Source organism: Drosophila serrata, unplaced genomic scaffold (genome assembly GCF_035046125.1).
Source record: "Drosophila serrata isolate PLE 108 unplaced genomic scaffold, ASM3504612v1 contig_228, whole genome shotgun sequence".
In the NCBI taxonomy this organism is placed as follows: Eukaryota; Metazoa; Arthropoda; class Insecta; order Diptera; family Drosophilidae; genus Drosophila; species Drosophila serrata.
The window spans coordinates 1707461-1731968 of record NW_028257126.1 but is presented as its reverse complement, the minus strand read 5'-3'; the positions used below and the strand labels follow the sequence as shown (position 1 = coordinate 1731968).

The 24508-nt window shown below is 45.7% G+C and overlaps 8 protein-coding genes across 11 annotated transcripts; 4 read left to right on the top strand and 4 right to left on the bottom strand.

Moving 5' to 3' along the window:
- Nucleotides 1-1190: 1190 nt before the first annotated feature.
- Nucleotides 1191-3849, top strand: LOC110187688 (U6 snRNA methylphosphate capping enzyme Amus). 4 transcript variants are annotated; one of them, XM_020957122.2, is made up of 4 exons: nt 2406-2517; nt 2637-3376; nt 3441-3502; nt 3584-3849. In XM_020957122.2, exons 1-3 carry the CDS (start codon nt 2463-2465, stop codon nt 3492-3494), a joined length of 849 nt encoding a protein of 282 aa, XP_020812781.2. In that variant the 5' UTR covers nt 2406-2462; the 3' UTR covers nt 3495-3502; nt 3584-3849. The 4 variants fall into 4 exon arrangements, with proteins under 4 accessions (XP_020812780.2, XP_020812781.2, XP_086686214.1 ...); XM_086830088.1 differs by having other exon boundaries at nt 3573-3849; XM_020957121.2 differs by lacking the exons at nt 2406-2517; nt 3441-3502 and adding an exon at nt 1191-1331 and having other exon boundaries at nt 3573-3849.
- LOC110187687 (CCA tRNA nucleotidyltransferase 1, mitochondrial) lies at nt 3776-5473 on the bottom strand. The gene is made up of 2 exons (XM_020957119.2): nt 4247-5473; nt 3776-4181 (listed from the first exon to the last, which is right to left on the bottom strand). Exons 1-2 carry the CDS (start codon nt 5336-5338, stop codon nt 3846-3848), a joined length of 1428 nt encoding a protein of 475 aa, XP_020812778.1. The 5' UTR covers nt 5339-5473; the 3' UTR covers nt 3776-3845.
- A 1034-nt stretch (nt 5474-6507) lies between these two features.
- On the top strand, nt 6508-7857 carry LOC110187813 (glyoxylate reductase/hydroxypyruvate reductase). Its single transcript, XM_020957291.2, has 2 exons — nt 6508-6740; nt 6812-7857. Exons 1-2 carry the CDS (start codon nt 6601-6603, stop codon nt 7713-7715), a joined length of 1044 nt encoding a protein of 347 aa, XP_020812950.2. The 5' UTR covers nt 6508-6600; the 3' UTR covers nt 7716-7857.
- Nucleotides 7858-7946: 89 nt separating this feature from the next.
- Sym (symplekin scaffold protein) lies at nt 7947-13028 on the bottom strand. Its single transcript, XM_020957047.2, has 5 exons — nt 12843-13028; nt 12577-12770; nt 10390-12503; nt 9403-10325; nt 7947-9339 (listed from the first exon to the last, which is right to left on the bottom strand). Exons 1-5 carry the CDS (start codon nt 12927-12929, stop codon nt 9172-9174), a joined length of 3486 nt encoding a protein of 1161 aa, XP_020812706.2. The 5' UTR covers nt 12930-13028; the 3' UTR covers nt 7947-9171.
- A 185-nt stretch (nt 13029-13213) lies between these two features.
- Madm (MLF1-adaptor molecule) lies at nt 13214-16787 on the top strand. Its single transcript, XM_020957058.2, has 2 exons — nt 13214-14927; nt 15104-16787. The coding sequence occupies exons 1-2, from the start codon at nt 13770-13772 to the stop codon at nt 15881-15883; spliced, it is 1938 nt and encodes a 645-aa protein (XP_020812717.2). The 5' UTR covers nt 13214-13769; the 3' UTR covers nt 15884-16787.
- Nucleotides 16788-17000: 213 nt separating this feature from the next.
- Nucleotides 17001-18872, bottom strand: Dcps (Decapping enzyme, scavenger). The gene is made up of 3 exons (XM_020957240.2): nt 18490-18872; nt 18280-18429; nt 17001-18217 (listed from the first exon to the last, which is right to left on the bottom strand). Exons 1-3 carry the CDS (start codon nt 18659-18661, stop codon nt 17430-17432), a joined length of 1110 nt encoding a protein of 369 aa, XP_020812899.1. The 5' UTR covers nt 18662-18872; the 3' UTR covers nt 17001-17429.
- A 683-nt stretch (nt 18873-19555) lies between these two features.
- Nucleotides 19556-22199, top strand: LOC110187884 (uncharacterized). Its single transcript, XM_020957369.2, has 3 exons — nt 19556-19996; nt 20067-21186; nt 21249-22199. Exons 1-3 carry the CDS (start codon nt 19877-19879, stop codon nt 21908-21910), a joined length of 1902 nt encoding a protein of 633 aa, XP_020813028.2. The 5' UTR covers nt 19556-19876; the 3' UTR covers nt 21911-22199.
- Mau2 (Mau2 sister chromatid cohesion factor) lies at nt 22089-24335 on the bottom strand. Its single transcript, XM_020957370.2, has 2 exons — nt 22779-24335; nt 22089-22704 (listed from the first exon to the last, which is right to left on the bottom strand). Exons 1-2 carry the CDS (start codon nt 24194-24196, stop codon nt 22224-22226), a joined length of 1899 nt encoding a protein of 632 aa, XP_020813029.1. The 5' UTR covers nt 24197-24335; the 3' UTR covers nt 22089-22223.
- Nucleotides 24336-24508: the final 173 nt, after the last annotated feature.

The window sequence follows — 24508 nt, the reverse complement described above, 5'->3', positions numbered from 1 at the left end:
TGCAAACAAAGACGGTCCAAAGGTCTGCTTGAGGTCTGTCTGGAGCAACCCTTGCTCTCCTTGCCGCTTTTCCTTTTCCAGCCTTTTCCCCCTTTTCTAACGCTCCTTTTTTTGTGACGAATCTAATGATTTTTGCCTCAAACTGAAGCGATTTTTTATTGACCCAGCGGAGGGGTGGGTTCAGAGTTCGTCTTGGCTGAGTCTCAGTCTCTGTTATGCCAGCTTGAACTGCTAAATGCGTTCACCCGTGAAGACTCCTTGCCAAGGAGAGGTCCTGGTTTTTGGGTCATTGCCGCATTAAGCTGAATTTATAGCCATCGACTGCCAATAGTCATGCAGATTAATGAAGGGAAGGGGTGCCCAAAGGTGAACCATTCAATCATTCCATTTTCCATGGGTCAGACGAAAAGTATAGATGGGCCGGGATCAAGAATGTAAGCGAAAATTGTGCAGAAAGTATCATTCCTCTGCTAAAAACCAATCGATTAAAGCGAGATTTACAGAAAAATATGTTAAATATACCTATATATGTATATTAAAATCCTACATTTTCCATTGACAGTTCTTCAAAAACCACCTAAAACTCAGATTTATAAAATGCTTAAAAGAATGCAACTAAGTATTTTCAAATCTTAGCAAACAATTTAATGCAAGTTATTGTGTTGTTTATATAATCCAATATAAAGCAGGTAAATTTTGAATTGCTAAAACAATGAATTATGAACCACATCTCACCAGCAAGCACATATTTGCCACAGCATCAAAATTATATTCATAAAAGCAAAAAGAAAAAGGGAAAATGGACCAAATATGAACAGACTTTTCACTCATCCACTGAACATGCAAATGACCGTTTTGCGAGGATAACAAAGCCCAGGATCTTTCAAAATAATTTGATGCTACATTTGTATGCTGCACTGGAGCAGGGCCAGGACCAACAGGGGCTTTGTGGAAATTGGGAGTAGACCAGCACGCTGACCCGAAATTATAAAGTTACAATAGCGCCTGGCGAGGCAGAAACCCTTTGCTACCCCCGAACGAATCGAATTACAGGTAATATGCTGGACCGAGGACCGAGGACCGACCCGTGGACAGCGCTACGTTGTCAACTGCTCTGGATCTGGTGGGCTTGTTAGCTGAGCCGCCCTTCGGGGTTACGACGCTCGTTTGGGCATTCAAATTGGTCGAGGATTTGACCGAACAAATCCCTTCGGCGCATGTGCAGCGGGATTAAATGTTGGACTCTGTGCAGCTTTCGGAGCAAACTGGTTTTGGATTTCCTATGCCCCGGGATGCTGCACGGTGACCCATCCGTCCCTCCATCCATCAAGGTACGTGGACCCTGCTGAGGGGCGAAAACAACAAGTCATTTGAAGTTTTAATAGATGCTACATCCTTTTGTTGGGAAAGTAGCTAAAACTGGTTCCAGCAGCCAGCCACCAACCCTTTTGTCCAAACGGATATTTTATTTTAATTTTACTTCCTTCAATTCAAGCCAGTTTTCCCTGGGAAAAGTCTTATGGGATGCCAGCCCTTTTTTACAAGAAATTTTACAATTTATTTTGGTTGAATTTATCTCCTGCCGCTTAATGAGCACTTTGGGCTATGGCATCTTGAGAGCATTTTGGGAAAATAAAAAGGCAAAATTCATAATTGTGAAGACAATAAATTACCAAGGGATCTTTTGATTACTAAACTATAATATGAAACTATAAATACCAGCCGAAACAGAAGGCAACACGGAAAGATAAACCCAAATTTGCCACGCGTCAATAATGCAGCTTCAACCCTTTCACGCACTTCAGCTGACCGCTGGTCTGCACCTAAAAAAATATAAAACTTTTGTTTCCACCCTTACCGCCCTTCGGCGGACAGGGGTCAATATGCGGCACGCGCGAATGGTCAGGAATCCTGCATCCTGCAGCCGCCAGGACGAGCGATTGCAAACAAAGCGAGAATTTCATTTCGCAAAAACAGATATTATGCTTTCATTAAGAGCGCTTTGTTATGTAAATCACGAAATAAAAGCGAAATGTCTGTGATGAATGACCAGAGATCGGAAATAAAAATAAAACATGGTCTAAAATTAAAATATTTGAATACAAAAAAATAATAATAATAAACATCTATTCTAAGGGAACTTTTATACATTTAAATATGGGAAAGCAGCCAATTATTATTATCATTAATTTGTTTTGCAAGATTTCTTATTTTTTTATTTACATTTTCCCGCAACTTTGTCCTTGATAAATCCCGCCAAAGTTTCAAATACAAACAGTGTTGTAAAATGGTTCAAAATTACAACACTGTTGACATCGAACTGCTTACTGGAATTAGGATCTGCATTACCGATTATAATATATCTGAACTGCTTTGTCGACGATGATTCCGTTGTATTATCGATATTTCGATAGCGATTGCGATATAAATATATCGTTTTCGGGCAAATTATCGATATATTAATGTTGACATGTTTTCAACAACAACAACAACTACGAAAAACATCCCGCGATTTAGGTTTGTTTTTATAGTTTTATATAAAACTCAATGAAGCCAAGTACAGATCAACACTCACGTTGAGCTTAAGGCGACACTCGAGATTGTGTAAACACATTATTTAATTGTCTTTTGTTTAGATTTCACGATGGATGTAATGAACAACAACACGTTGATAGAAAAAAAATCGACAACATGCGCTGAAAAACGAGCCAATACTACCTTTGAGGATAAGGAAACAAAGAGACTGAAGACGGACAACGACCATGTGGACATAGCGCCGCGCCCACCTCCTCAGAGCCCAAAGAAAAGTCTGCAACTTAATGGGAAACCCAAGCACAACAAGGATCTTAACTTCGTGTACGGCAACTATAAGAACTACTATGGCAAGCGAATTCTGGATAAGGAGTTTCATGACATTCGCCTGGACATACTGGGCTCGCAGCCGGAGATGTTCCGCCAAAAACAGCTTCTGGACATCGGCTGCAACTCCGGCCATCTGTCAATCCAGATAGCCAGGAAATTCGGAGTGAAAAGCCTCGTGGGCCTGGATATAGATCGCAGTCTGGTCAAGGATGCGCAGACCACCATTAACCAGCTAAAGGGTCAGACCGATACTGGAGCTGGCCACGGATTCCCACACAACATACGTTTCGTCCAGGGCAACTATGTGCTGGAGGACGATGTACTGTTGGAGATCGAGCGACCGCAGTTCGATGTGATACTCTGCCTGTCTGTCACCAAATGGATACACCTAAACTTCTGTGATGCCGGCCTAAAGCAGGCCTTCCGCCGCATGTATCATCAGCTGCGCCCTGGCGGCAAGCTGATCCTAGAGCCGCAATCCATTGATGGCTACAAGAGGCGCAAGAAACTTTCGGTGAGTGTTGAATCTTATCAGTAAAAATCACTGGACCTAATTAGGGTTTTTGGTCTTCAAATAGAAGAATGAGATTAAAAAAAACCTCAGATCAGTACGTCTTGCAAGGTTTCCGTAGGACATTCGGTAACACTCTTCCAGTTTAATAAATCATTTCCAATTAACGTAATAATTTAATTAAATTCCTTGCTTCCAGGAACAAATTAGGGCGAACTACAATTCCATACAATTCTGCCCTGAACAATTCACCGAATATCTTCTGAGCACAGAAGTGGGCTTTGCCAACATGGAGCTCATGGGCACTCCCGACCACTGCGAGGCCGGATTCAAGCGTCCCATTCAGATCTTCACAAAAACGTGAAGATGCCGTGAAATAAGAGAGACGGAATTTAGCTGTGATTTGTCGGTCAAATAAAAGTACTTTAATAAATATAAAAATAAAGAAAGGTGAGATTGGGTATACTTATTGTCAAGTCGAACGTTTATTTTTATTGGGCGAGCTTGGAACCTTCTCCAAGATGTCTGGCAGCTGCCTTAGCAACTCTTCTGCGGTAAGTTTGAAGTCGCTGTCTGCCCAAAGTGTCTTTAGTTCGTTTAAAACGAATCCAAGTCGTATACCCTTAAGCCCATGGCCATTCAAAACATTGCCCCTAATGGGAAAGTCCGGCTTAACCCAGGCCTTGAGCTGATTATAGAGGTCCACTTTATTAGAATACTTCAACAGCTGTTCGACGTAATCACGATTGACGTACTGTTGGAGGCACAGCTTCTGGTAGTCACGTAGGGCTGTGTATTCCGTATCGACCTGGTGGTTTAGTTTGAGAATAATTTGAATGTCCAATTCTAATTAATCATTGTGTTTGACTTTACCTTTTCCCGCTGCTGGAAAATAAAACGGGCCAGATCCCGTTCATAGGCAGAGAGCTTCAAACGCTTGTGCAACTCCATGGCATCCTCTACAGAGTGTAGCAGTCCAGATATGTACAAAATAGGATAGTGCGGCTTCTCAAACTGCTCCAGGACGCCGCACAGACGGTTGAACTCCTCCAAATTGGGATTTGCAGGCAAACCAATGTGCTCGAAGAGCTTGCAACGATGCATCTCCAGAAGTAACTCGGATCCAAAATTTCCCACAACTATCTTTTTAAGCTCCATCCAAATGCGCTCGCCGCTAATCCTGGCCAGACCTTCGGCATTCTCTTTTATAGCTGCCAGTGTGGCCTCATCGTGGTTCTTCGCATCCTTGGCTATGCGGCCGTAAAAACGAAAGTAACGCAAAATACGCAAGTAATCTTCCTTTATGCGAATGTCTGCCTCGCCAACGAATATCACACGACGCTCCTGCAGATCATCGTACCCAAAGAAGTAGTCGTACACGGTTCCATCGAAGCCGAGGAACATGGAGTTGATGGTCAGATCGCGACGGTTTGCGTCCAGTTGCCAGTCGGTGGTGTACACAACATCCGCGTGCCGACCATCAGTGCGGACATCAATGCGCAGCGTTGTCACCTCAAAGTTCTCCTTGTCATGGATCCGGGGCGTAATGGTTCCGTGCTTTTCGCCGTTAGCGTTGATCATCCGTACCTCCTCCTTTTCGAACATAGCCTTCATCTGGTCCGGAGTCGCAGTCGTGGCAAAGTCAATGTCCTTTGGCGGAATACTCATCAGAATGTCACGAACAGCGCCGCCAGCGATCCGCAGTTCATAGTTGTACTTCTTAAACAGATCCACCAGCGCCTCCAGTTCGGGCGTGAATATGCTCCTGAACTCGGGTGTGTCTACCATTCGGAACGCTGGATTCTGGCGCATCCTTGGAGCTTTTCCCAGCTGGGCGATCGCCTCCGGAGAGACATCCCGCGTTCGGATTGGACTCGGCGCCATGCGGCTGCCTCGACGGATGCTTTGCGAAATAGAAGCGAATGCTTGTGTGGTCAGTTTGACGAGGCGAAATTGACCATACATCGAAAATATCAGAAAAAGAGTTAAATAGTTTCCTGTTCCTCAATTTGTGTTTTTAGTTTTAAGAAATAAAAAAAATAACTTCTTTCGATGGCAAGTGTGACCAGATTGCCAATGCAACAGCGGATACCCTATATTGGGAGAGTATATTAGACACGACACACGGAAAGATCGTAATTTCTTATAATATTATTTATTCGAGACCAATTTTATTCAATTTGTTTAAAACATATGTTTTTACATATTTATGTCAGGTCCCTTCCTTTAAAATTGACTAATACACGCGTAACATACAGTGAGTGTTTAGTAATAATGTTTTCAATAATTTTTCTTTTGTTTAATAAGAAGTAAAATAACTTTTAATAATAAACAAGAAAGGAAGCTAACTTCGGCACGCCGAAGTTTATATACCCTTGCAGATAGAACTTCTATGACTTGGAATCTCAACAATATAAATTATATTTATTTGTGTTAAAAAAAAAATGAAGTAATACCTGCTTTCATTTCATTCACCTATACATATTATATATACAGTTTTACATTCGCAGATTTGCATTTTTCCTCTACATCAAACAATCGTTTGTATGGCACCTATATAACATAGTCGTCCGATTTTCATGAAATTTGACACAAAATTTAAGACTAATACAAAATGGCTATACCTCAAATTTGATGAAAATCAGCTGAAAACTAAAAAAGTTATAAATTTAATTGTATTAATTTCTCGATCGTTCCTATGGGAGCTATATGATATAGTAGTCCGATTTTCATAAAATTTTATGCAAAATTGTAGAGTATAGTAGAATGGCTATATCTCAAATTTGATCCAATTCTATTGAAAACTGAAAAAGTTAAAAAATTTTTTGTAAAAATTTTGCGATCATTCCTATGGCAGCTATATGATATAGTCGTCCGATCCGGCCCGTTCCGACATATATACGAGTGAGAGTATATAGAAGGCTAACTAGAAAGTTTCTTTCAGATAGCTTCAAAACTGAGAGACTAGTTTGCGTAGAAACGGACAGACGGACAGACGGACATGGCTAGATCGACTCGGCTGTTGATCCTGATTATTTATATAGTCGGAGGTGCCTCCTTCACTGCGTTGCAAACTTCTGACTGAAATTATAATACCCTGCAAGGGTATAAAAATGATAAACAAAATATGACATTTCATTCTCCGCTCTGAACAGTTTGTTACTTTAACTTGGTCACACTAATAAAAACCTGTTACATTGTTTACCTCTTCGCTAAAATTTAAACCAATGCCACCGAGGTTGCCGCTCAATACAGTCAGAAACATCTTGCAGCTAGGACAAAAAACTAGAACGATGAGCTCCCAACCAAGTGTGTATGTTACCCGTCCGGATGTGGATGCCAGCGGACTCGAGTTGCTGCGTAAGAGGTTTGTTTATGTTGCCTCTGCTAGCACCGGCTAATCAGTTTACTAAAATTAATATCCATAACACCTAACAGCTGCCAGGTAAGCACCTGGAGCGAGCCCCTGCCTGTGCCCCGGGCCGAGCTGATCCGTCAGATAGCAGGGAAAGACGCCCTCTACTGCGCCCTGACCGACAAGATCGACAAAGAGGTGCTGGATGCTGCCGGCTCCCAGCTAAAATGCGTGTCCACCATATCGGTGGGCTATGAGCACATTGACGTGGAGGAGTGCAAGAAACGTGGCATTCGAGTTGGATATACACCGGACGTGCTAACAGATGCAACTGCAGAACTGACTGTTGCCCTCCTACTGGCCACTAATCGGCGCCTGTTTGAGGCCAACAAGCAGGTGTTCAACGGCGGCTGGAAGTCGTGGGCCCCCATGTGGATGTGCGGCCAGGGTCTGAAGGGGTCCCGGGTTGGGCTTCTTGGATTCGGACGCATCGGGCAAGAGATAGCTGCACGCATTTTACCCTTCAAGCCGGCGGAGATAACCTACACGACCCGTTCGCCACGCCCGCAGGAGGCGGCGGCAGTCAATGCCCGGCACGTGGACTTTGAAGAGATGCTGCGCAACTCCGACTTTATCGTTGCCTGTTGCGCCCTCACTCCACAGACCAAGGAGATCTTTAATGCCGCGGCTTTCCAAAAGATGAAGTCCAACTGCATATTTATCAACACAGCGCGTGGCGGGGTTGTGGATCAGACCGCCTTATACGACGCTCTAAAGACCAATACAATCCAAGCAGCTGGTCTGGACGTGACCACCCCTGAGCCATTGCCATTGGATGATCCACTTCTTAAGCTGGAAAATGTGGTTATTCTGCCGCATATCGGCAGTGCTGATATTGAGACACGGAAGGAAATGTCTCGCATAACGGCTAGAAACATACTAGCCGTGCTGGCTGGCGAGAAGATGGACGCTGAAGTAGTGCTGTAGATGCCAACCAGAAATCCTGGGTGCTTATGGAATTGCTAATGATGTATAACCTTAAGACATAAATTCTTGGCATACATATGTATACATTATTTTAGTTACATGCTAGCCTGAACGATAATAAAAGGCCGTAGTAATAAATAAATTTTCGGGAATCTCTTTTAAAATGAAAACATATTTGTGGGTGTAGAAGGAAATGGCATGATATCGACTTAACACAATTAAATCAAACCCTTTTATGCTTTTTGAGTAAATTCTTTATGGAACCAGCGATATTTTTTCCCTCGTAATGGACAAAGATGTCAAGTAAGATTGTGGGAATATCATGACATCGAAGAGGATTAAGAACAAGAAAGAAAGCTAACATCGGCAACCCGAAGTCATGAATAATCTATCCATATACACGAAAACATTAAATATAACAAGAAAGGAAGCTAACTTCGGGACGCCGAAGTTTATATACCCTTGCAGATAAAACATCGATCGCTAGGAACTAATACAATATAAGCTAAAAATACTTATGTTAAAAAACAATGAAGTAATGCCTGTTTTCATTTAATTTACCTACACATATTCTATTTACAGTTTTACATACACAGTTTTTCATTTTTCCTCTATCTAACGATCGTTTGTATGGCAGCTACACATATGATATAGTCGTCCGATTTTCATAAAATTTTACACAAAATTGTAGAATAATATAGAATGGCTATATCTCAATTTTGAAAATCTGTTAAAAACTTTAAAAATTTAATTGTATTAATTTCTCGATCGTTCCTATGTCAGCTATATAATATAGTAGTAAAATTGTACACAATATTGTAGAATAATTAAAATGGCTATCTTAAATATTATGAAAATCTGATAAAAACTAAAAATTTTATTACTTTTTTTTGTAAAAATTTTCCGAACATTCCGCAGCTATGGCAGCCCGATCCGACATAAATACGAGTGAGAGTGTACAGGATACTAACTACAAGGTTTCATTCAGATAGCTTCAAAACTGAGAGACTAGTTTGCGTAGAAACGGACAGACGGACATGGCTAGATCGACTCGGCTGTTGATGATCAAGAATATACATATTTACTTTATACGGTCGGAATTAAGTCATTCACTGCATTGCAAATTAATAATACCCTGCAAGGTAATGAAAAACGTGGCAAACACATTGGACATGCCGACCGATGCCACTGAAGAACAAACTTGCTGTCTACGACTATTTCCGACCAACAAGGAAGTTTATAACGGATGCTGCACTGTGTGGCAAAGCGATAAATTGTACAAGGGTCGGCTTCCTTCGCTTTGTATTCACATTGCAAGCACGCGGAGTAAAGATAATGCACGACACGTTCCCTTTCTATGGTAGATTCAGAATTAATCATTTAAATTGTGCATTAATCTTATTCATTGAACTGTAGAAGTCCAAGGCTATACAAATCAATTTAGCTGCGTTTGCGGCTAATCCTCGCCAGGCGGCAATGGTTGATTTATATCGCTGCTGGGTGGTGGAACTGGTTGGGGCACTAAAGATGTCAAAACAGAAACTGTGGAAATAACGCCAATTTCTGATGGATCCTGAACTTCTTTTTTAATGTGCTCAGCGCTGATGTAGCCGCCACTTTCGTCCTGAAAGAAAGTGTCAACATTAATTAGATCGATTCAAAAACTTTGTCGAACCTTGATAGTTACCGTAACAAATACATCAACCGATTTGCCGGATATGATGTCCAGCACCTGCTGGGTAATGCCACTGCCGTTCATCGGCTCATCCTGCATACTATCCGCGTACTCGGACAGAGCTGGTCTCAAGTCAGGGCACTGCTGAAGGGCGTCTACCAGCTGTGCGGGTGGAAGGTGCAGGAGTATCGGCAGGGACTGCGGCTTCATTCGCTGCACGGTCTTTAGGAAGCCTTCCCAGATTACCTTCTGCCGCCAGACCTGCTTCATTATCAGCCGCTGCAGCAAGTTCATCACGAAATTGGCGAGGCGCGGATATAACGTCAGGCTCTGAATCGTGGTACGCATCATTAGAGTAGGAAGCGGAACTACCTCCACCAACTGTTGTAGCACAGCCATCAGCACCTCTTGGGTGTACAGCTCGCGTTCGGCCAGGCACAGGGAGGTGGCCTTTACGACGGCCTTTAAGTCGCAGACATTAGGGTCTATGGTATGCAGAGCCACTAGGAGATCCGTTGGCGACAGGGCCATCGTCTGGTTAGCGAACTCGGCTCCGATCCCGAGTAGCCGGTTGAAAACTTCCTTTACGACTGCCGGATTTAGTTTGATAAGCTTTGGGAGCACTGCAATGAGCTCCGCGCGAGACAGTCCACTTAGAACGGGTATCATCACACGCACATCCTTGACCTTGTGCTGATAGAGGTCTCGCACTCGCCGCACCAGATCCAGGTTGGGCACCGGTACACGCTCTGTCAGTATATAAATTATGCGTATCACGAAGGTTTCCATGCCCTTGGGACAATCCTCGATTAGTTGCAACAAAGTTGGGTCCTCCACGCCTAACTTCTTGATCGGATTGTCTAAGCTACGAAGAATCGTACGCTTTAGCTCAGCGGAGGTGGCCACAAAAACCTGGCTAATCTGCTCTACATAAACTGTGTCGTAAGAAATGGATAGAAAATTGGTAATTGTAACAAAGTAAAAGACCTCAAATCTTACCTTCCGGCTTATAGGGCAACAAGGTGAGGGCCAGACCAAGGCACACTTTGGCGGTATCCTCGCGCCAAGCGGACTCCGCTGTGGGTCGCCCAAATTCCTGGGTAAAAACTATAGCCGGTGGTGCCTCCAGCACTACGAACTTAAGCCACTCCAAAGCAAAATCATCTATCCGTGCGGGGAGGATTTTGTGGATATGATATAGGCTAACTAGGTGTGCTAGGGCACGATCCCGCAGATCTGCGCGCTCATGCACAGAGAAATTGAGCAACGCTCGCACAAAACGATTTTTCCGCGGAGGCCTAAGCACAGCCAGATCCTTGATGAGCTCCAGTCCATGCTGAGAGAACTCATTCACCAGGCATAGCTGCACCAGATGCCCTATTGAGTTCTCAGGAAGAATTGGCGCTTCTAGGTAAACGCGCCGCAGCAGTATAATTTTATCCTTGTGTTCACAGCGTTCGCCAATGCCAAAAATGAGCTGGTTGAGCAACTCATTATAGGCGTGATCCGGACGATTCTCGGTTTTCACGTAGGTGTGCCTGGTGAATCCCTGCAGTAGGGAATACTCCTCAAACAACCACGAAAAGGCTAAGTCGATGCGTTGCTTCACGTCTTCCAAGATGAACTCCATGATGCCGTAGCGGACATTATCCGGAAAAGTAGCAGCTATCACAGTAACCAGCTTGCGCCGCCTAGACGACACACCTCCTTTAATACACTGACGCTCTGAGTTAAGGATACGACGAACGGCATCTGTGAGGAACTTCTCCTTCAGATTACGTGGCAGAGGTTTTGTGATCTCCTGCAACTTCAGCGTCTTTGCGCGTTCCTTCATCTTTTCAATCACAGTCTGCTCGCCCTTGGCTCGCTCCATTGTCTCGCGCAGTTTCTTTGTTGCCTCCTCCTTGCGCAACAGTTCCTCTTCGCTCATATTGCGGGTGGATTCATCGTCAACTTCCATGGAAGGACTATCATTATTAGGCTGCACTGTTTGCACTTGCTTGATTCTCATTGGCGGCTCCCGACTGAAGGTGGCGGCACCTGGGCCGAGACGCTTCTCCGTCAACTGTTCGCCAAAGATTCTAGAAATGTTGCTCACCTGCTGCTGCAGAGACATTTGGCGGATCGGCAAGTACTCGTCCAGGAAAATTTGGGGCACTTCAGCTGGCAGGTGTGGCAGGAACTCCACAACCAGGTCCACAACGGTCTCAGGAAGGCGCAGATGCTCGGCCAGGAACTTCTCGTTGACTCGAGTTGACTTCTGTTTCTGTCGCTCCAACTCCTCGGTGTCCAGTTCCATCTCCCGTTGTTCACTGGCCAAACGCGCTTTTTTTGCCAGACTCTGGGCGGCATTCTCAAGAATGCGTTTCTGGCGCCGTGCCGTTTCCTGCTTGTCCATCTTTGGCATTAACTTCTGTATCTCATTCGACGTCGAACCGAGGTCCACCAGCATACCGCGAATAGTGCCCGAAAACTCGAACGCGCCTCGATTCTTCAGAAGCGTCTGCAGCTGCATTTTAAGACTCTTGCGAACGGAACTCACTTGGGAGTCGGTGAGAGTGGGCGGCAGATTGGTGTTCAGTTGCTTAAAGGCCTCCACAACGGCTCCCATAAAAACAGGCCGCATTTTGGCCACCGTGCACAGGCTACTTGTGCAGGCGATCAGATTAACAGACGAGATATGCGTAGTGCCGTGGAACTGCAACATTATATCAAATATATTGTTTCCCTCCTCCTGCAGCTTCTGACGGCGGAAAAGCTTGCAGTGATCGGGTACATCTGCCAGAGAGAAGTCGCCCTCGCGCTTCAGACTATCCTCATCGGCAAAGCTCTGCAGCACAATGACGCCCTCAAGAAACTTAATGGCGTTGGTGCGAATGCCGTCATTCTCGTTGTCAATCATGTCCAAGACCTGCGCCTTAATAAGGCTCAGTATGTTCCAAGCCTGCTCTGCGCTGTCGCCTGGTTCCACGAGGTTGCACAAGTACTGCAAGCCATTCTTGTAAATGCTGCCACAGGCCTGAATCACCCGCTTGATAACCTGGGCTGAGTTGTCCCTCAATAGCATGGACACTATATTAATTACATGCGGCAGCAGTTCCACCTTCACTCTGCTACAATTAGAAAGTGAGATAATTAAAAATTGTGGGTGCCGCTCCTACGTCCCTTCCACCAGCTGATAGTTACCACACTTGCTCTACGAACGCGACCACCTGCTTGCGCACCTCCATGTTCTGGTCGTGGGCCAGCGAAAGCACAGGCTCCAGGAATTCCTCGGCCAGCTCTGAGCAGGAACCGAGGACTGTCTCCTGAATTTTGGCCAGCAGCTCACATTTGGCGGTGGCCGACGCAGCAGACAGTTCGTTGCACCACTCAATAACCTGGATGGGAATGGTGTAGAACAATCAGTGAAATCCAGTACTTGGTGGCTTTGACCCGAAAATGCTACTCGCCTTCGCCCTCGCAGTGGCAGTTTTTTCATCTGTAAAGAGATTGGCCGTCTCCGAAACGAACTGACTGCGTCCAATTATGCTATCCATATTGAAAAGCTAGGATGATAAAGGATAAGAAGAAATGTTGAGAAATTTTCAAGCGGCGCCGGCAATCGAATGGTGAACTATCGATAAAAACTAGACAGTTCTGACACGTTTTCAATTTCACGAATAGTCTAGCTAATTTTTAAATAAAATATTTTATTTCAAGTAATAAAAATATAAATCCCTAATGAGAAATAAAATAAAAATAAATATAGGTTGCTTACTAATTTTAAGGCATAATCAGATTTATTAGCTCGAAACATTGCTGTTGCCTTGCATTTTTATAGCTAAATTTTAATTATTATCCATCACTGGTCGAGACCGATAGTGGGGGTGAGTATCGATAGGCTCGATGCATCGATTTGCTCACATTTCTTGGGTGTTTTTTTAAAAGCGTGAAAAACGCTTATTAAACTATTTAAGCCGCGTCACAAGCAGAAAAGTGCAGCTAACCGTTTCCCGTGCGCGACGCAGTCGAGGATTAGTTCGCCTACTAAGTCGAAGAGCCAAGAAAACATCTAAAAAAAACGCAGCAGCCACAGCTCAGTGTTATTGAGCGAGAGGGGGCGCAGCGGATAGGGTGTGTTTGCGTGTGTGTGAGGGCGCCGTGTGTATGTGTGCACCAGTGAGTGGGCAGAGGCAGCGGCAGAGGAGTAGCGCCAGCAGCAGCAGCAGCGGATGTTGCTCGTTGCCCGGACCCCGCAGAGAATACCAGGAAACGCAAATCTAAGCGACAGGCACACAACAAATAAACACTGGAAACCCAAGCCGCGGCCGTAGACAAGGCCTCCTGGAACAGCATAGCACAGCAGCAGCCGCAGCCGCGTCGGTGACCGCACCCTAATGTCAAATAGCCAAGCGAATGCCGGCAGCAGCTGTAGCGCGGTAGCGGATGAGTCCATCCAGCAGCACACCCCGGTTGCCCCTGTGGCAGCCCCAACGAATGCATCCTGTCCAGCCACGCCAGCATCGACACAGCAGCAGCAGCAGGCACCGCCGCACATAGTCGGTGCCTCAACAGCTGATGCGGCCAGTGGCGTTACGGTCGCTGTTGGCGTTGGCGAGGGCGTCGGAGTCGGCGCTAATTTGGACTCGTCACCCCGGGAATCCGGCGATGACTCGGAGGACGAGAGCGAGATCCTGGAGGAGTCGCCTTGCGGACGCTGGTTGAAGCGCCGCGAGGAGGTAGACCAACGCGATGTGCCCGGAATCGACTGTGTTCATCTGGCCATGGACACCGAGGAGGGCGTGGAGGTCGTGTGGAACGAGGTGCAATATGCCAGCCTACAGGAGCTGAAGTCACAGGAGGAGAAGATGCGGCAGGTGTTCGATAACCTGCTGCAGCTCGACCACCAAAACATCGTCAAGTTCCACCGCTACTGGACGGATACGCAGCAGGTGGAACGACCACGGGTCGTCTTCATCACGGAGTACATGTCGTCCGGTTCGCTGAAACAGTTCCTCAAGCGCACCAAGCGCAATGCCAAGCGCCTGCCGCTGGAGTCGTGGCGCCGCTGGTGCACCCAGATCGTCTCCGCACTCAGCTATTTGCATTCCTGCTCGCCGCCCATCATCCATGGCAACCTAACCTGTGATAGCATCTTCATCCAGCACAACGGTCTGGTCAAGATCGGCTCAGTGGTACCGGACGCGGTCCACTACAGTGTTCGGCGGGGCCGAGAACGGGAGCGTGAACGCGAGCGGGAGCAGGAACGCGAACGCGGAGCTCACTACTTCCAGGCACCGGAGTACGGCGCCGCCGATCAGCTGACAGCCGCCCTCGATATCTACGCCTTCGGGATGTGCGCCCTGGAGATGGCCGCCCTGGAGATCCAGCCCAGCAACAGCGAGTCAACTGCCATAAACGAGGAGACCATTCAGCGCACAATTTTTAGCCTGGAAAGCGACCTGCAGCGCGATCTAATTCGAAAGTGTTTAAGCCAGCAGCCGCAGGATCGGCCCAGCGCCAACGACCTGCTCTTTCATCCACTGCTCTTTGAGGTGCGTAGATCAACAAATCTTTTTGATCGATTCGAAATCAATTAAAATTAGGTATAAATCTATGTAGATTTCTACACAAATATGTATTTATTATTCGAGTTTTTTTTCGTATATTCACTAAAATTATTAGGATTTTTCTACGGCATGACTAACTTCAATGCTTTTTGCCACCCCAGGTACACTCTCTCAAACTGCTGACCGCCCATTGTCTGGTCTTTTCGCCCGCCAACCGCACCATGTTCTCGGAAACCGCCTTCGACGGACTAATGCAACGCTACTACCAGCCGGACGTGATAATGGCTCAGCTGCGGATGGCTGGCGGACAGGAGCGGCAGTATCGCCTTGCCGACGTTTCCGGTGCTGACAAGTTGGAAAAGTTTGTCGAGGACGTAAAATACGGGGTTTATCCGCTAATAACGTACAGCGGCAAGAAGCCGCCCAATTTTCGGTCGCGGGCCGCCTCTCCGGAGCGGGCTGACTCGGTAAAATCCGCCACACCAGAGCCAGTGGACACAGAATCGCGACGCATTGTTAACATGATGTGCAGCGTGAAGATCAAGGAGGACAGCAATGACATAATTATGACAATACTGCTGCGCATGGATGACAAGATGAACCGGCAGCTGACATGCCAGGTGAACGAGAACGATACGGCGGCGGATCTCACCAGCGAACTGGTGCGCCTGGGCTTCGTACACCTGGACGACCAAGACAAGATCCAGGTGCTGCTAGAGGAAACGCTTAAAGCGGGTGTCATGAGCGACGGTGCCGGGGCGGAGAGCTCAGGTGCTGGTGTAACCACTACTGCGACCATGGCGGCCCTGCAGCAGCTAGAACGCAACTGGTCAATTTCCTCGGACGCGGACAAGCAGACAACTGCCGTAATGTATGTGTCTCAGGAGCAGCACCCGGATCCAGATGCGGATTTGGAGCAGTCGGGCACGACAAGCAATTAGAAGAGTATCAGCTTAGTATTCAGGGGCAGGTCGGCCGGCGCGTATTGTTTTTATTATATTGGGAATTACACATTACGATTTTATTACTACTATTATTTGTTATTTTTATATATATATACCTATATATGTATATGTATGTATGTATTTGAAATAATATTTATGTATGTATGTACCATAAAAGATGTTGAACCAGGCTTCCAGGCTAAAGATTTCGATGGCATATATAAAACAAAGAAACACACACCACACAAAGGTGGGCTTCATTGCTTCAAGACAAGGCTGAAAATCGTTTGAGCAGAGAGTGCCCTAGGGTCGGTCGGAAATTGTAGCGGAAAACGTTGGTAATCTTTTCTCTTTAGTATTTATCTTGCTAATGCTAAAATAGTAGGAAAAACATGTTTGCTCATTTAGATGCATTGGTGTTGATAACGCCTTGAACTCACTTTCGATTACAACGATTTTTGGCCAATACACTGACTCACCCGAATAAAGACACACTTGTAAACGCAGCTAACGAGCTTACAAAAATCAAAGCATTCGCTTAGCACAACTCCGGGGAGAGAGTGCGAATAGAATTCGCAGTTCGCTCCCAGCGCTAGATTCCATTCGAATACAAAACTCCAAATACAACAGCACTACGAAGATGATTTTTTCTAGGACTTGTATATCAAATTTGATTACCTAGCCACACCGCGACGAGAACGAAACCTATAAAAGCAGTGGATTGTATTTAAATGTATTACAAATATAAACAAATACGCAGGGCCACGAAAGAGAATAAATAAATTATTAAACTAAAGAACTATATAAACACACAAGCAGAGAGCATGCAACAACAATAATACACAACAGACATAGCTACACACTATTATTAAATAAATAAAGATGGCAAACCAGCTGACTACGTCTAGAGTCTCCTTATTTTTTACTTAATCCCCGTCTCCCTATTACGATTGAGTTTATTTTTGTGTTGCGCTTTGTCCAGCTCATAAATAACAATCAATTAAGTTGGATATCTATGAAGCCCAATTGACGGTTGTACTGTTCAAGATAGAGGCATTCGAGGAAGAAAATTGAGTTCCTGATAGAAAGTACAGCTTAATTTTAAACAAAATTATTAATTCAAAACAAGTTATTTTATTGTGTCTAATGAAAAGAATATGACAATTCAATGGAATCCACTTAAGCTTGGTATTTAAGTAGTTATGTAACTACCCGTAGGGGGTACATATAACCAAAGACCTTAAAACAACAAGATGAGAAATGTCAAGGTTTTAATTGCCCGCTCTACGCTTAAGTCAAAATTATCATCCATTTTTATCAATTTATAGTAATATTAGGTTCAAGAACTAGAAACCTTGTACGCTTTCGCAAGGCGGCGAAAATTGGACTTATATTTTTGAGACGAAGCGGCGGGTCAGCAATTTTCTTTGCCGCACACATGAACTTCACTTAGTTTTTTACTCATACAAATGCAATTCTTGGTGCCGATCACTGATTTACAGCATTCAAGGGATTTCTATGGCACCCCCGAGTAAATGTATGTTTAAGCACACGCCTGTGCTGGAGCCTCGACCTCCTTTGGCTCCGGAGTGGTAGCCAACTTAATACGCTTGCACTGCCTCTCTTCTGGCTCGTCATCGCTAAAACCATCCACCACTGCAGGCTCCTCACTTTCACTCACTGCTGGCACCATTCGAACTGGTTGTTCCTTTTCATAAAGCTCCAAGAGCTTGTTGCCTTCGTAAAGGACGAACGGTAGAGTGGCTCGCTGATAATAATCCGGTAGAAGCTCCAGGTTGTTGATAACTGTGTCCAGCATGTGAGACTTCTCGCACCAGATTCCCGGTGCGTCGTTTCGCACTGGATTAATGTGGACATGCAGATGGTAGAAGGACGGCTGATAGTGGATGTACATGCGAAGCTGGTTGGGATTCAGGCCGTAGCGGTTGAAGATGGCGTCCTTTGCCGACTGGCGCAGGTTACGCAGCAGATCCAAGTGACTAGCATTTAGATCCCGAAGTGATTTTAGACCATGCTTATGGACAATACCCAGCAGATACAAGTTCTCTACATTCCGCCCGTCCCACTTGAGATCAGGCAGCAGGATGAAGCCCGTCTCCGGATCTTTGTCCTCGAAAACGATCCTCTCTGTCTCCTGCTTGTGCTCGAGTATGTTATATACCCATTCTAAGGAGAATTGGCTGGAGGAGAGGTATGGAAGAGTTATCCTTTCGTAGAAGTCTGGCGTCTCTCGAATAAGGTACTTTTGGCAAATGGAATACTTTTCTATGTGTTTGTCCGTGGCGGGATATATGACCGTACTTTTGACTCCTGCGGATAAATATCATGGACAGTTTAAAGCAATAAATATAGAATAACTTGATTATGCATACCACATAGATCTCTGCTGGGCACAACCTGAAAACTGCCGTAAATGTTGTTGACAAACTCCGTGTCTACCTTAAGGTCTGCGGTGAAATAGCTCGGCTTCTTCGGCGATTCCTCCGAGAGCGACTGAGTGGCGACGTCGCTTTCCCTATACGCTGTTGGAATTTATGTACTCGATTAGGAATTCATGGGCAAGAGATTGAACGAAGATGTACCATTTTTCTCGAAAACTACAATCGCGTCGTCCGTTTCGGAAAGGTCGGGGAAGGAGCCGAGCAAGGAAATGCTTTTCCGAACACTGTTGTTGCTAAGTATCCGCTTTAGCCGGAACTTTGACAAGTCGTACGTCGGCGAGTTGACTGTGCTTTTCTCTGCAGGCTCCGGCATTTTTTGTCTTATTTTTTTTGGAATTAATTAATAGAAAAGAATTTACTTTCTTGCGGCTTTTTCAGAGGCGCAGTGTGACCGTGGTTAAAAGTGCTAAGATACGGCTCTCGACCAGTGTTGGCTAAATACGGCCGGTTTCTTCAATCATCCGCAGCGATTTCGAAAATCTTACTCTCGAAATGATCATAATTTTCTTTCCATTCGATTTGACCTATATTTTACATATATATTAATATATACACACATATCTATATTTATAGATAAAAAAATTATTAAGGTACGAAACATTAACATTAACTTTAAATCTGAATTTTACTCACTTAACTAACTAACTAATCGTCCTATCCGATGTGAAACAGAAAATTATTTTAAACAAGAAAGGAAGCTAACTTCGGCTTGTCGAAGTTTATATACCCTTGCAGATAGAACTTCTATGATTAGGAATCCATACAATATAAATTATATATATTTGTGTTAAAAACAATAAAGTAATACCTGCTTTCATTTCATTCACCTCTACATACACTTCTAACGATCGTTTGTATGGCACCTAACATATATGATATAGTCGTCCGATTTTCATGAAATTTGACACAAAATTGAAGACTAATATAAAATGGCTATACCTCAAATTTGATGAAAATCTGTTGAAAAAAAGTTATAGATTTAATTGTATTAATTTCTCGACCGTTCCTATGGGAGCAATATGTTATAGGAGTCCGATTTTCATAAAATTTTGTCAAAATTTAAGAATAATATGAAATGACTATATCTCAAATTTGATTAAATTCTATGAAAACTGAAAATGTTATAATTTTTTTTTGTAAAAATTTTCCGATCATTTCTATGACAGCTATATGATATAGTCGTCCGATCCGGCCCGTTCGGACATATATACGAGTGAGAGTATATAGAAGGCTAACTACAAAGTTTCATTCAAATAGCTTCAAAACTAAGAGACTAGTTTGCGTAGAAACGGACAGACGGACAGAAGGACAGACGGACATGACAAATCTTGTGGTAAACTTTAATTGCACAAGAAGCTGCTTTTAAAATATTGAAGAAAACGGCGGTAAGAAATCCTATGTGACCAGCCTGGGATATCTTTTCAGAATATAAACAAAATTTCTTAGTAATTTTCTTCATCCAAACTTCGGTCATATTGCTTGTTTTTTAATTGTTTTATTTTGATTTCGATGCGATTTGTGTCGCGAAATGGACATCGATAAGATATGCTTGACCTGCCTTAGCTCGACGGGTCCGTTTTTGTCCATCTATGACAACGGATCGGGTAGCTGCCTGGCCGACATGCTCAGGGAATTCACAAAAACTGCGGTAAAGTGTTGCGATTCCCTTAAGTTATTCCATTTGCAGTGTTAACTCGGCCTATTTCTCCGTTTTGCAGCCGCGTCGCCACGATAATATGCCAGAGAAGGTTTGTCTGGGCTGTTTGAGTGAAATAAACCACTGCTATACGTTCAAGATCATGTGTGAGAATTCCCGTCGAACTCTGCGCCAATTGCTGCCGAATGCCCTTCCAGAGGAGTCGGAGCCGGATAAGGTGTTAACCAAGCAGTCGGTGCCCACCATCGATCAGGCAGTGCAGACGTCCAATTGGGAGCCCAGCCGTTGTACGGTATCCGCACAAACAGATGATGTGGTCTTAAATGACAGCAGCCTGGCTAAGCGGAGGATTTCATTGCACTTGGATGACGGTGACGCAGACGGAGACGGTGATGGTGAAGGAGAGGTATATGACTACGAGCTAACCGATGAGCCCGTGGAAAAGGCGACCAGCATAATCCTGCAAGTACAGCAAAGCTTGAAAGTAGAAAAGGAGGTCGTCTTTACGCAGTCCAATGTAATATATGAGGACGAAGACAATGAGTTGGAACAGCAGATCAGGGAGTGCAACCTGGCCATATTTGACAGTGTCGAAAACGAGTCTGCAGAAGTCTCAGTGCCGGCTCAACAGGCGAACACAAGGAAATGCCCCTCAAAATTTCGTATGCAGCAGCAACAGCAGGGAGAGGGGGAGGAGGAAATTGTTAAAAAGGAAAGTCAGCCGTCGAAGAAATCTCGTCGAAGAGCAGCAGAAAAGCAGGAGCTGCACACCACCTTGGCGTCGTCGACTTTTCCCACAAAACGAATGGGGATAGGAATCAGCCACAGATCTCTCAACTCTGTTGCGGTGTCCGCAGCCACTTCTTCAACCGCAGCAGCAGGAGCTGCGTTGGTAGCTGAGCTTAAATACCATTGCGATCGCTGCAATGCTGGGTTTGCATTGGAGAAATCCCTAATTATTCACAAGAGGCAAAACAGCTGCACGAACCGCAACTTTAAGTGCGATGAGTGCGAACGTGTCTTTGTGTCGCCAGATCATTTGGCCGAGCACCAAGCCAACCATGGCGCACACAACTGTGCGGAATGTGGGCTGAAGTTCGAGTCAAAGGAGCAGCTGGGCAAGCACATGGTCCAGGGCCACAAGCGGAATCTACGCAACCAGTGCAACGTCTGCCAAAAAGGTGAGTCGACTGAAGATGGAATAGAGTTTACAGTATAATATCTAACACCATTATTTTCATAGTTTTTACCATGCTGTCAACGCTGCGGGACCACATGCGCATCCACACCGGCGAGAAGCCATTTGTGTGCAATATATGCGGCAAGAGCTTCACCCAAAACGCCAATCTCCGCCAGCACAAGCTACGCCACTCGGAAACCAAAAGCTTCAAATGCGAACTGTGCCCGCACTCGTTCGTAACCAAGGCGGAGCTAGCCTCACACGCCCGCACCCACACGGGCGACAAGCCCTTTGAGTGCGAGGTGTGTGCGGCCAGGTTCACTACCAGCTGCTCCCTGGCCAAGCATAAACGGAAGCACACCGGTGAGCGGCCCTACGCCTGCGATCTGTGTCCTATGAGGTTCACAGCCCTCAATGTTCTCAAGAACCACCGGAGAACGCATACGGGCGAACGTCCATATGTTTGTCCATTCTGCGCGAAGACTTTTACGCAGCGCGGCGACTGTCAGATGCATCAGAGAACACATCAGGGCGACCGTATCTATATTTGTCCAGTATGTAACGAGGAGTTCAAGACAATGCCAGAGATGCGCACCCATTTGTCCGGCCACGACCAACACGACAAACGACTGGTGCATTTTACGCTGATTAGCAACAAAGAGAATGGTAGCGGTGCCCTCGAGGATGACCTCAACGAGATGTCCGGGTCGGGACTGATGATATGAACGAATAACCAGTAAAATTGTTAACAGCACAAAATCGCAGGTTTTGCGTTATTAATTCGGTCTCTGATGGAGCAGCAAGAAAATAAATATGTATATGCATCCCACCTCGAACGAGTATCAATTCATGCTGCAAACAACACACACACATGACCTGTCCGCTGTTAGTTTCCACGTCTTGTTCACTTTTCCCCGCGGGAATACAATTTATGTCAAAAACTCACAACTTTAGAACATCTTTAGTCTTAACTTAGTCGCTAGATTGTAGATACAAATAAAAGCTTAAATGGTACATTGCAGTGTCGTTTCCTCATTGCTAGTAAAACTGACCATATTGCCCCGCTGGCTGCATGGTCGTCGACGTGGAGGCGATTGCAGCGACTGAGGCTGCGACGGAGGTCTCGGGCAGAAGCAGGGCGGCTGTGGTGGGCGGCCCACTCGTGACCGGCGGATCTCCGTGGAACCAATTGACTAGCTCATGGTGCGCACTCTGGACGCATTTGCGCTGGTCCGCAATCAGGTTTTCCGAGTATTTCACGTGGTTGGCATAAGCATCCTTTTCGTGCTGCACATCCTTGGACATGCGATGCAGGTCCTTGAGTATTGCTGATCCCCACAGTTGGACGTGGATGTCTGGAATCTTGCTGGCTAGTTGCATGGCCGGCGTAACCATGTTCATGCTCTCCTTGGAGTTGCCAATGCTGAGGAAGACGTGCGAGAGCAGTACCAGCGAGCAGCTGGTTAGCCGGTTTAAGTCCTCAGCATTGGCCATTTTCAGGGTTTCGCGAAGAAAGCGCCTGCAAAATTAAAGTTAAAGGTGGTGTGAGAACAAAATAATTGTCATTATTATCAAGGATGTTCAACCACTTACTTGGCCTCGTGGAAGCTGTTTTTATGAAAGGCGTGGAGGCCCTGAACGTAATAAAAGCCCCCCATTAGCGCCTGACTGCTGTAAGTGTGCGTGTTCTCCGTCGACACAGCGTCAAGTATTTGCTTAAGGTCCGTCTCCCGCTTGGTGCGCAGATAGATGATAGCCAGGTTAAGGTTGGCGAACAGCTTCAGGTCCCTCTCGGTGGTCTCGCTTACGCAAACGAGAAACTGCCGCTCTGCGTGCTCAAAGAAACTGGTTGACATGGAGTACAGCCCAACGAGACAGTGCAGTTGGGCGGAATGGCGTCGCAGCAGACTACGTTGTGGAGCCGCCAGGCATACATCCCGAGCGGCAGCAATCTCGCGGATGGCCAGTTCCCGGTTTCCCATCACCATGCGACACATGACAATGTGCTCCAGTAGAATCACTTTGAAGACGGACAGAATGGGTTTATCCTCCTGCTGCTTGAGCTTTTCTATTTGAGTAAGAGCTTTTTCCGTGTACTTTTGTGCTTTGTCCATGTAACCCGCCATCATGGAGTGCGACACGGTCACAAGGTAAACCAGCACGTACAGCTGCTCCTTAGGCAGCCACACGAACATCTCAAGCTGATTGGCGCCGAAAATTGCTTCGTCTGATGGCCAATTGGGAGCCATTATCGTTTGGATGGACATCTGTAGTTGCTTAAGGCTGGGCTTTACAGTCTTCACCTGGCCCAGAGCCAGATAGTAGCAAACCTGCAGCACCAAGAAGAATACCTTAAGGTATTCCTTTTGGTGCGGATTCGGTATGTTGTTGTCGATGATTTGGCCCGCAGAATTGAGCAGGGCGAGCACATCGTTGGTCTTGCGCTCGATCATCAGGATCATGGCGCGCGAAAGCAGGAACAAGACCTTCAGGTACGTGGCGGCCGCCTCGTCGGCGCTTTCTGCACCCACGGCAAGCAGCTCGGACGCCAGAGAGTACTCTCGATCGCTGGCATGTATCTGGGCCAGCTGCAGCAAAAGCTTACAGTGCCAATAGACATTGTGTTGTGACAGTTCCACGGCGCGCCGCAGCATCGCCTTAGCCTGGTGTGAGTTCTGGTCCGTCTGCAGATGCAGTTGCGCCAAAAGAGAGGCTGTGTCAAACTTGACGTCAAAGTTGGCCAGCGGCTCGGAAATGCTCCACGCCTTCTCCAAGTGATGGCGGGCGAGGTCTATGTTCTTCGTGTAGGCCATTAAGATCTGTCCCATTTGCAGGTGCGTGCGCGCCTCGACCTTTGAGGGCGGCATAAATGTGAAGAGCGCCTGCAGGCACTGGATGCACTTCTTGATGTTCGGCGGCTGCGAGGTGCGGAAAAACTCCGCCAAGCCAAGCAGCGAGATGTAGCAGGCGTCTTGCGACGCCGCCGCCGACGTGGAGGCTGTTGCGCTCATTTTGGACAGCAATTTCGGTTTGTTTATAGCGTAATTCCGTTTTGTTGTCAATTTCGCGACTGTGCGGTGGTGGCTGCCAGTGTTGGTCAATGCAGCTTGCTAGTGGTGGTACAAGCTGCAGTTGTTATCGACCGCTGTCACGGTTACAAGGTGATATCGAAGTAGCGGAATTCGTTGGCATTTTACATATTAAAAGACGTTTATTTTCAAATTATAAGGTAAGCTCTTAAGATAGTGTGAGAACGGAAGTAACTTTATGTTATACAAACATCTTTTTAATATTTGGTGTTACAAAATTTCGATTATTTGATG

Bases quoted from the DNA above. Each gene is read 5' to 3' on its own strand.
- Sym (XM_020957047.2), bottom strand. From the start codon at position 12,929: ATGGATAGCATAATTGGACGCAGTCAGTTCGTTTCGGAGACGGCCAAT. The intron at 12,771-12,842 runs GCGAGTAGCATT...ATTCCCATCCAG, and splicing joins CTGCCACTGCGAGGGCGAAG to GTTATTGAGTGGTGCAACGA. The intron at 10,326-10,389 runs GTAAGATTTGAG...CTTACGACACAG, and splicing joins GTTGCCCTATAAGCCGGAAG to TTTATGTAGAGCAGATTAGC.
- Dcps (XM_020957240.2), bottom strand. From the start codon at position 18,661: ATGCCGGAGCCTGCAGAGAAAAGCACAGTCAACTCGCCGACGTACGAC. The intron at 18,430-18,489 runs GTACATCTTCGT...AAATTCCAACAG, and splicing joins TGTAGTTTTCGAGAAAAATG to CGTATAGGGAAAGCGACGTC. The intron at 18,218-18,279 runs GTATGCATAATC...ATTTATCCGCAG, and splicing joins GCCCAGCAGAGATCTATGTG to GAGTCAAAAGTACGGTCATA.
- Madm (XM_020957058.2), top strand. From the start codon at position 13,770: ATGTCAAATAGCCAAGCGAATGCCGGCAGCAGCTGTAGCGCGGTAGCG. The intron at 14,928-15,103 runs GTGCGTAGATCA...TTGCCACCCCAG, and splicing joins TTCATCCACTGCTCTTTGAG to GTACACTCTCTCAAACTGCT.
- LOC110187687 (XM_020957119.2), bottom strand. From the start codon at position 5,338: ATGTATGGTCAATTTCGCCTCGTCAAACTGACCACACAAGCATTCGCT. The intron at 4,182-4,246 runs GTAAAGTCAAAC...CTAAACCACCAG, and splicing joins TTTTCCAGCAGCGGGAAAAG to GTCGATACGGAATACACAGC.
- LOC110187884 (XM_020957369.2), top strand. From the start codon at position 19,877: ATGGACATCGATAAGATATGCTTGACCTGCCTTAGCTCGACGGGTCCG. The intron at 19,997-20,066 runs GTAAAGTGTTGC...TCCGTTTTGCAG, and splicing joins GGGAATTCACAAAAACTGCG to CCGCGTCGCCACGATAATAT. The intron at 21,187-21,248 runs GTGAGTCGACTG...TTATTTTCATAG, and splicing joins GTGCAACGTCTGCCAAAAAG to TTTTTACCATGCTGTCAACG.
- LOC110187813 (XM_020957291.2), top strand. From the start codon at position 6,601: ATGCCACCGAGGTTGCCGCTCAATACAGTCAGAAACATCTTGCAGCTA. The intron at 6,741-6,811 runs GTTTGTTTATGT...AACACCTAACAG, and splicing joins CTCGAGTTGCTGCGTAAGAG to CTGCCAGGTAAGCACCTGGA.
- LOC110187688 (XM_020957120.2), top strand. From the start codon at position 2,463: ATGTTGACATGTTTTCAACAACAACAACAACTACGAAAAACATCCCGC. The intron at 2,518-2,636 runs GTTTGTTTTTAT...TCTTTTGTTTAG, and splicing joins AAAAACATCCCGCGATTTAG to ATTTCACGATGGATGTAATG. The intron at 3,377-3,572 runs GTGAGTGTTGAA...CCTTGCTTCCAG, and splicing joins AGAGGCGCAAGAAACTTTCG to GAACAAATTAGGGCGAACTA.
- Mau2 (XM_020957370.2), bottom strand. From the start codon at position 24,196: ATGAGCGCAACAGCCTCCACGTCGGCGGCGGCGTCGCAAGACGCCTGC. The intron at 22,705-22,778 runs GTAAGTGGTTGA...TTAATTTTGCAG, and splicing joins AACAGCTTCCACGAGGCCAA to GCGCTTTCTTCGCGAAACCC.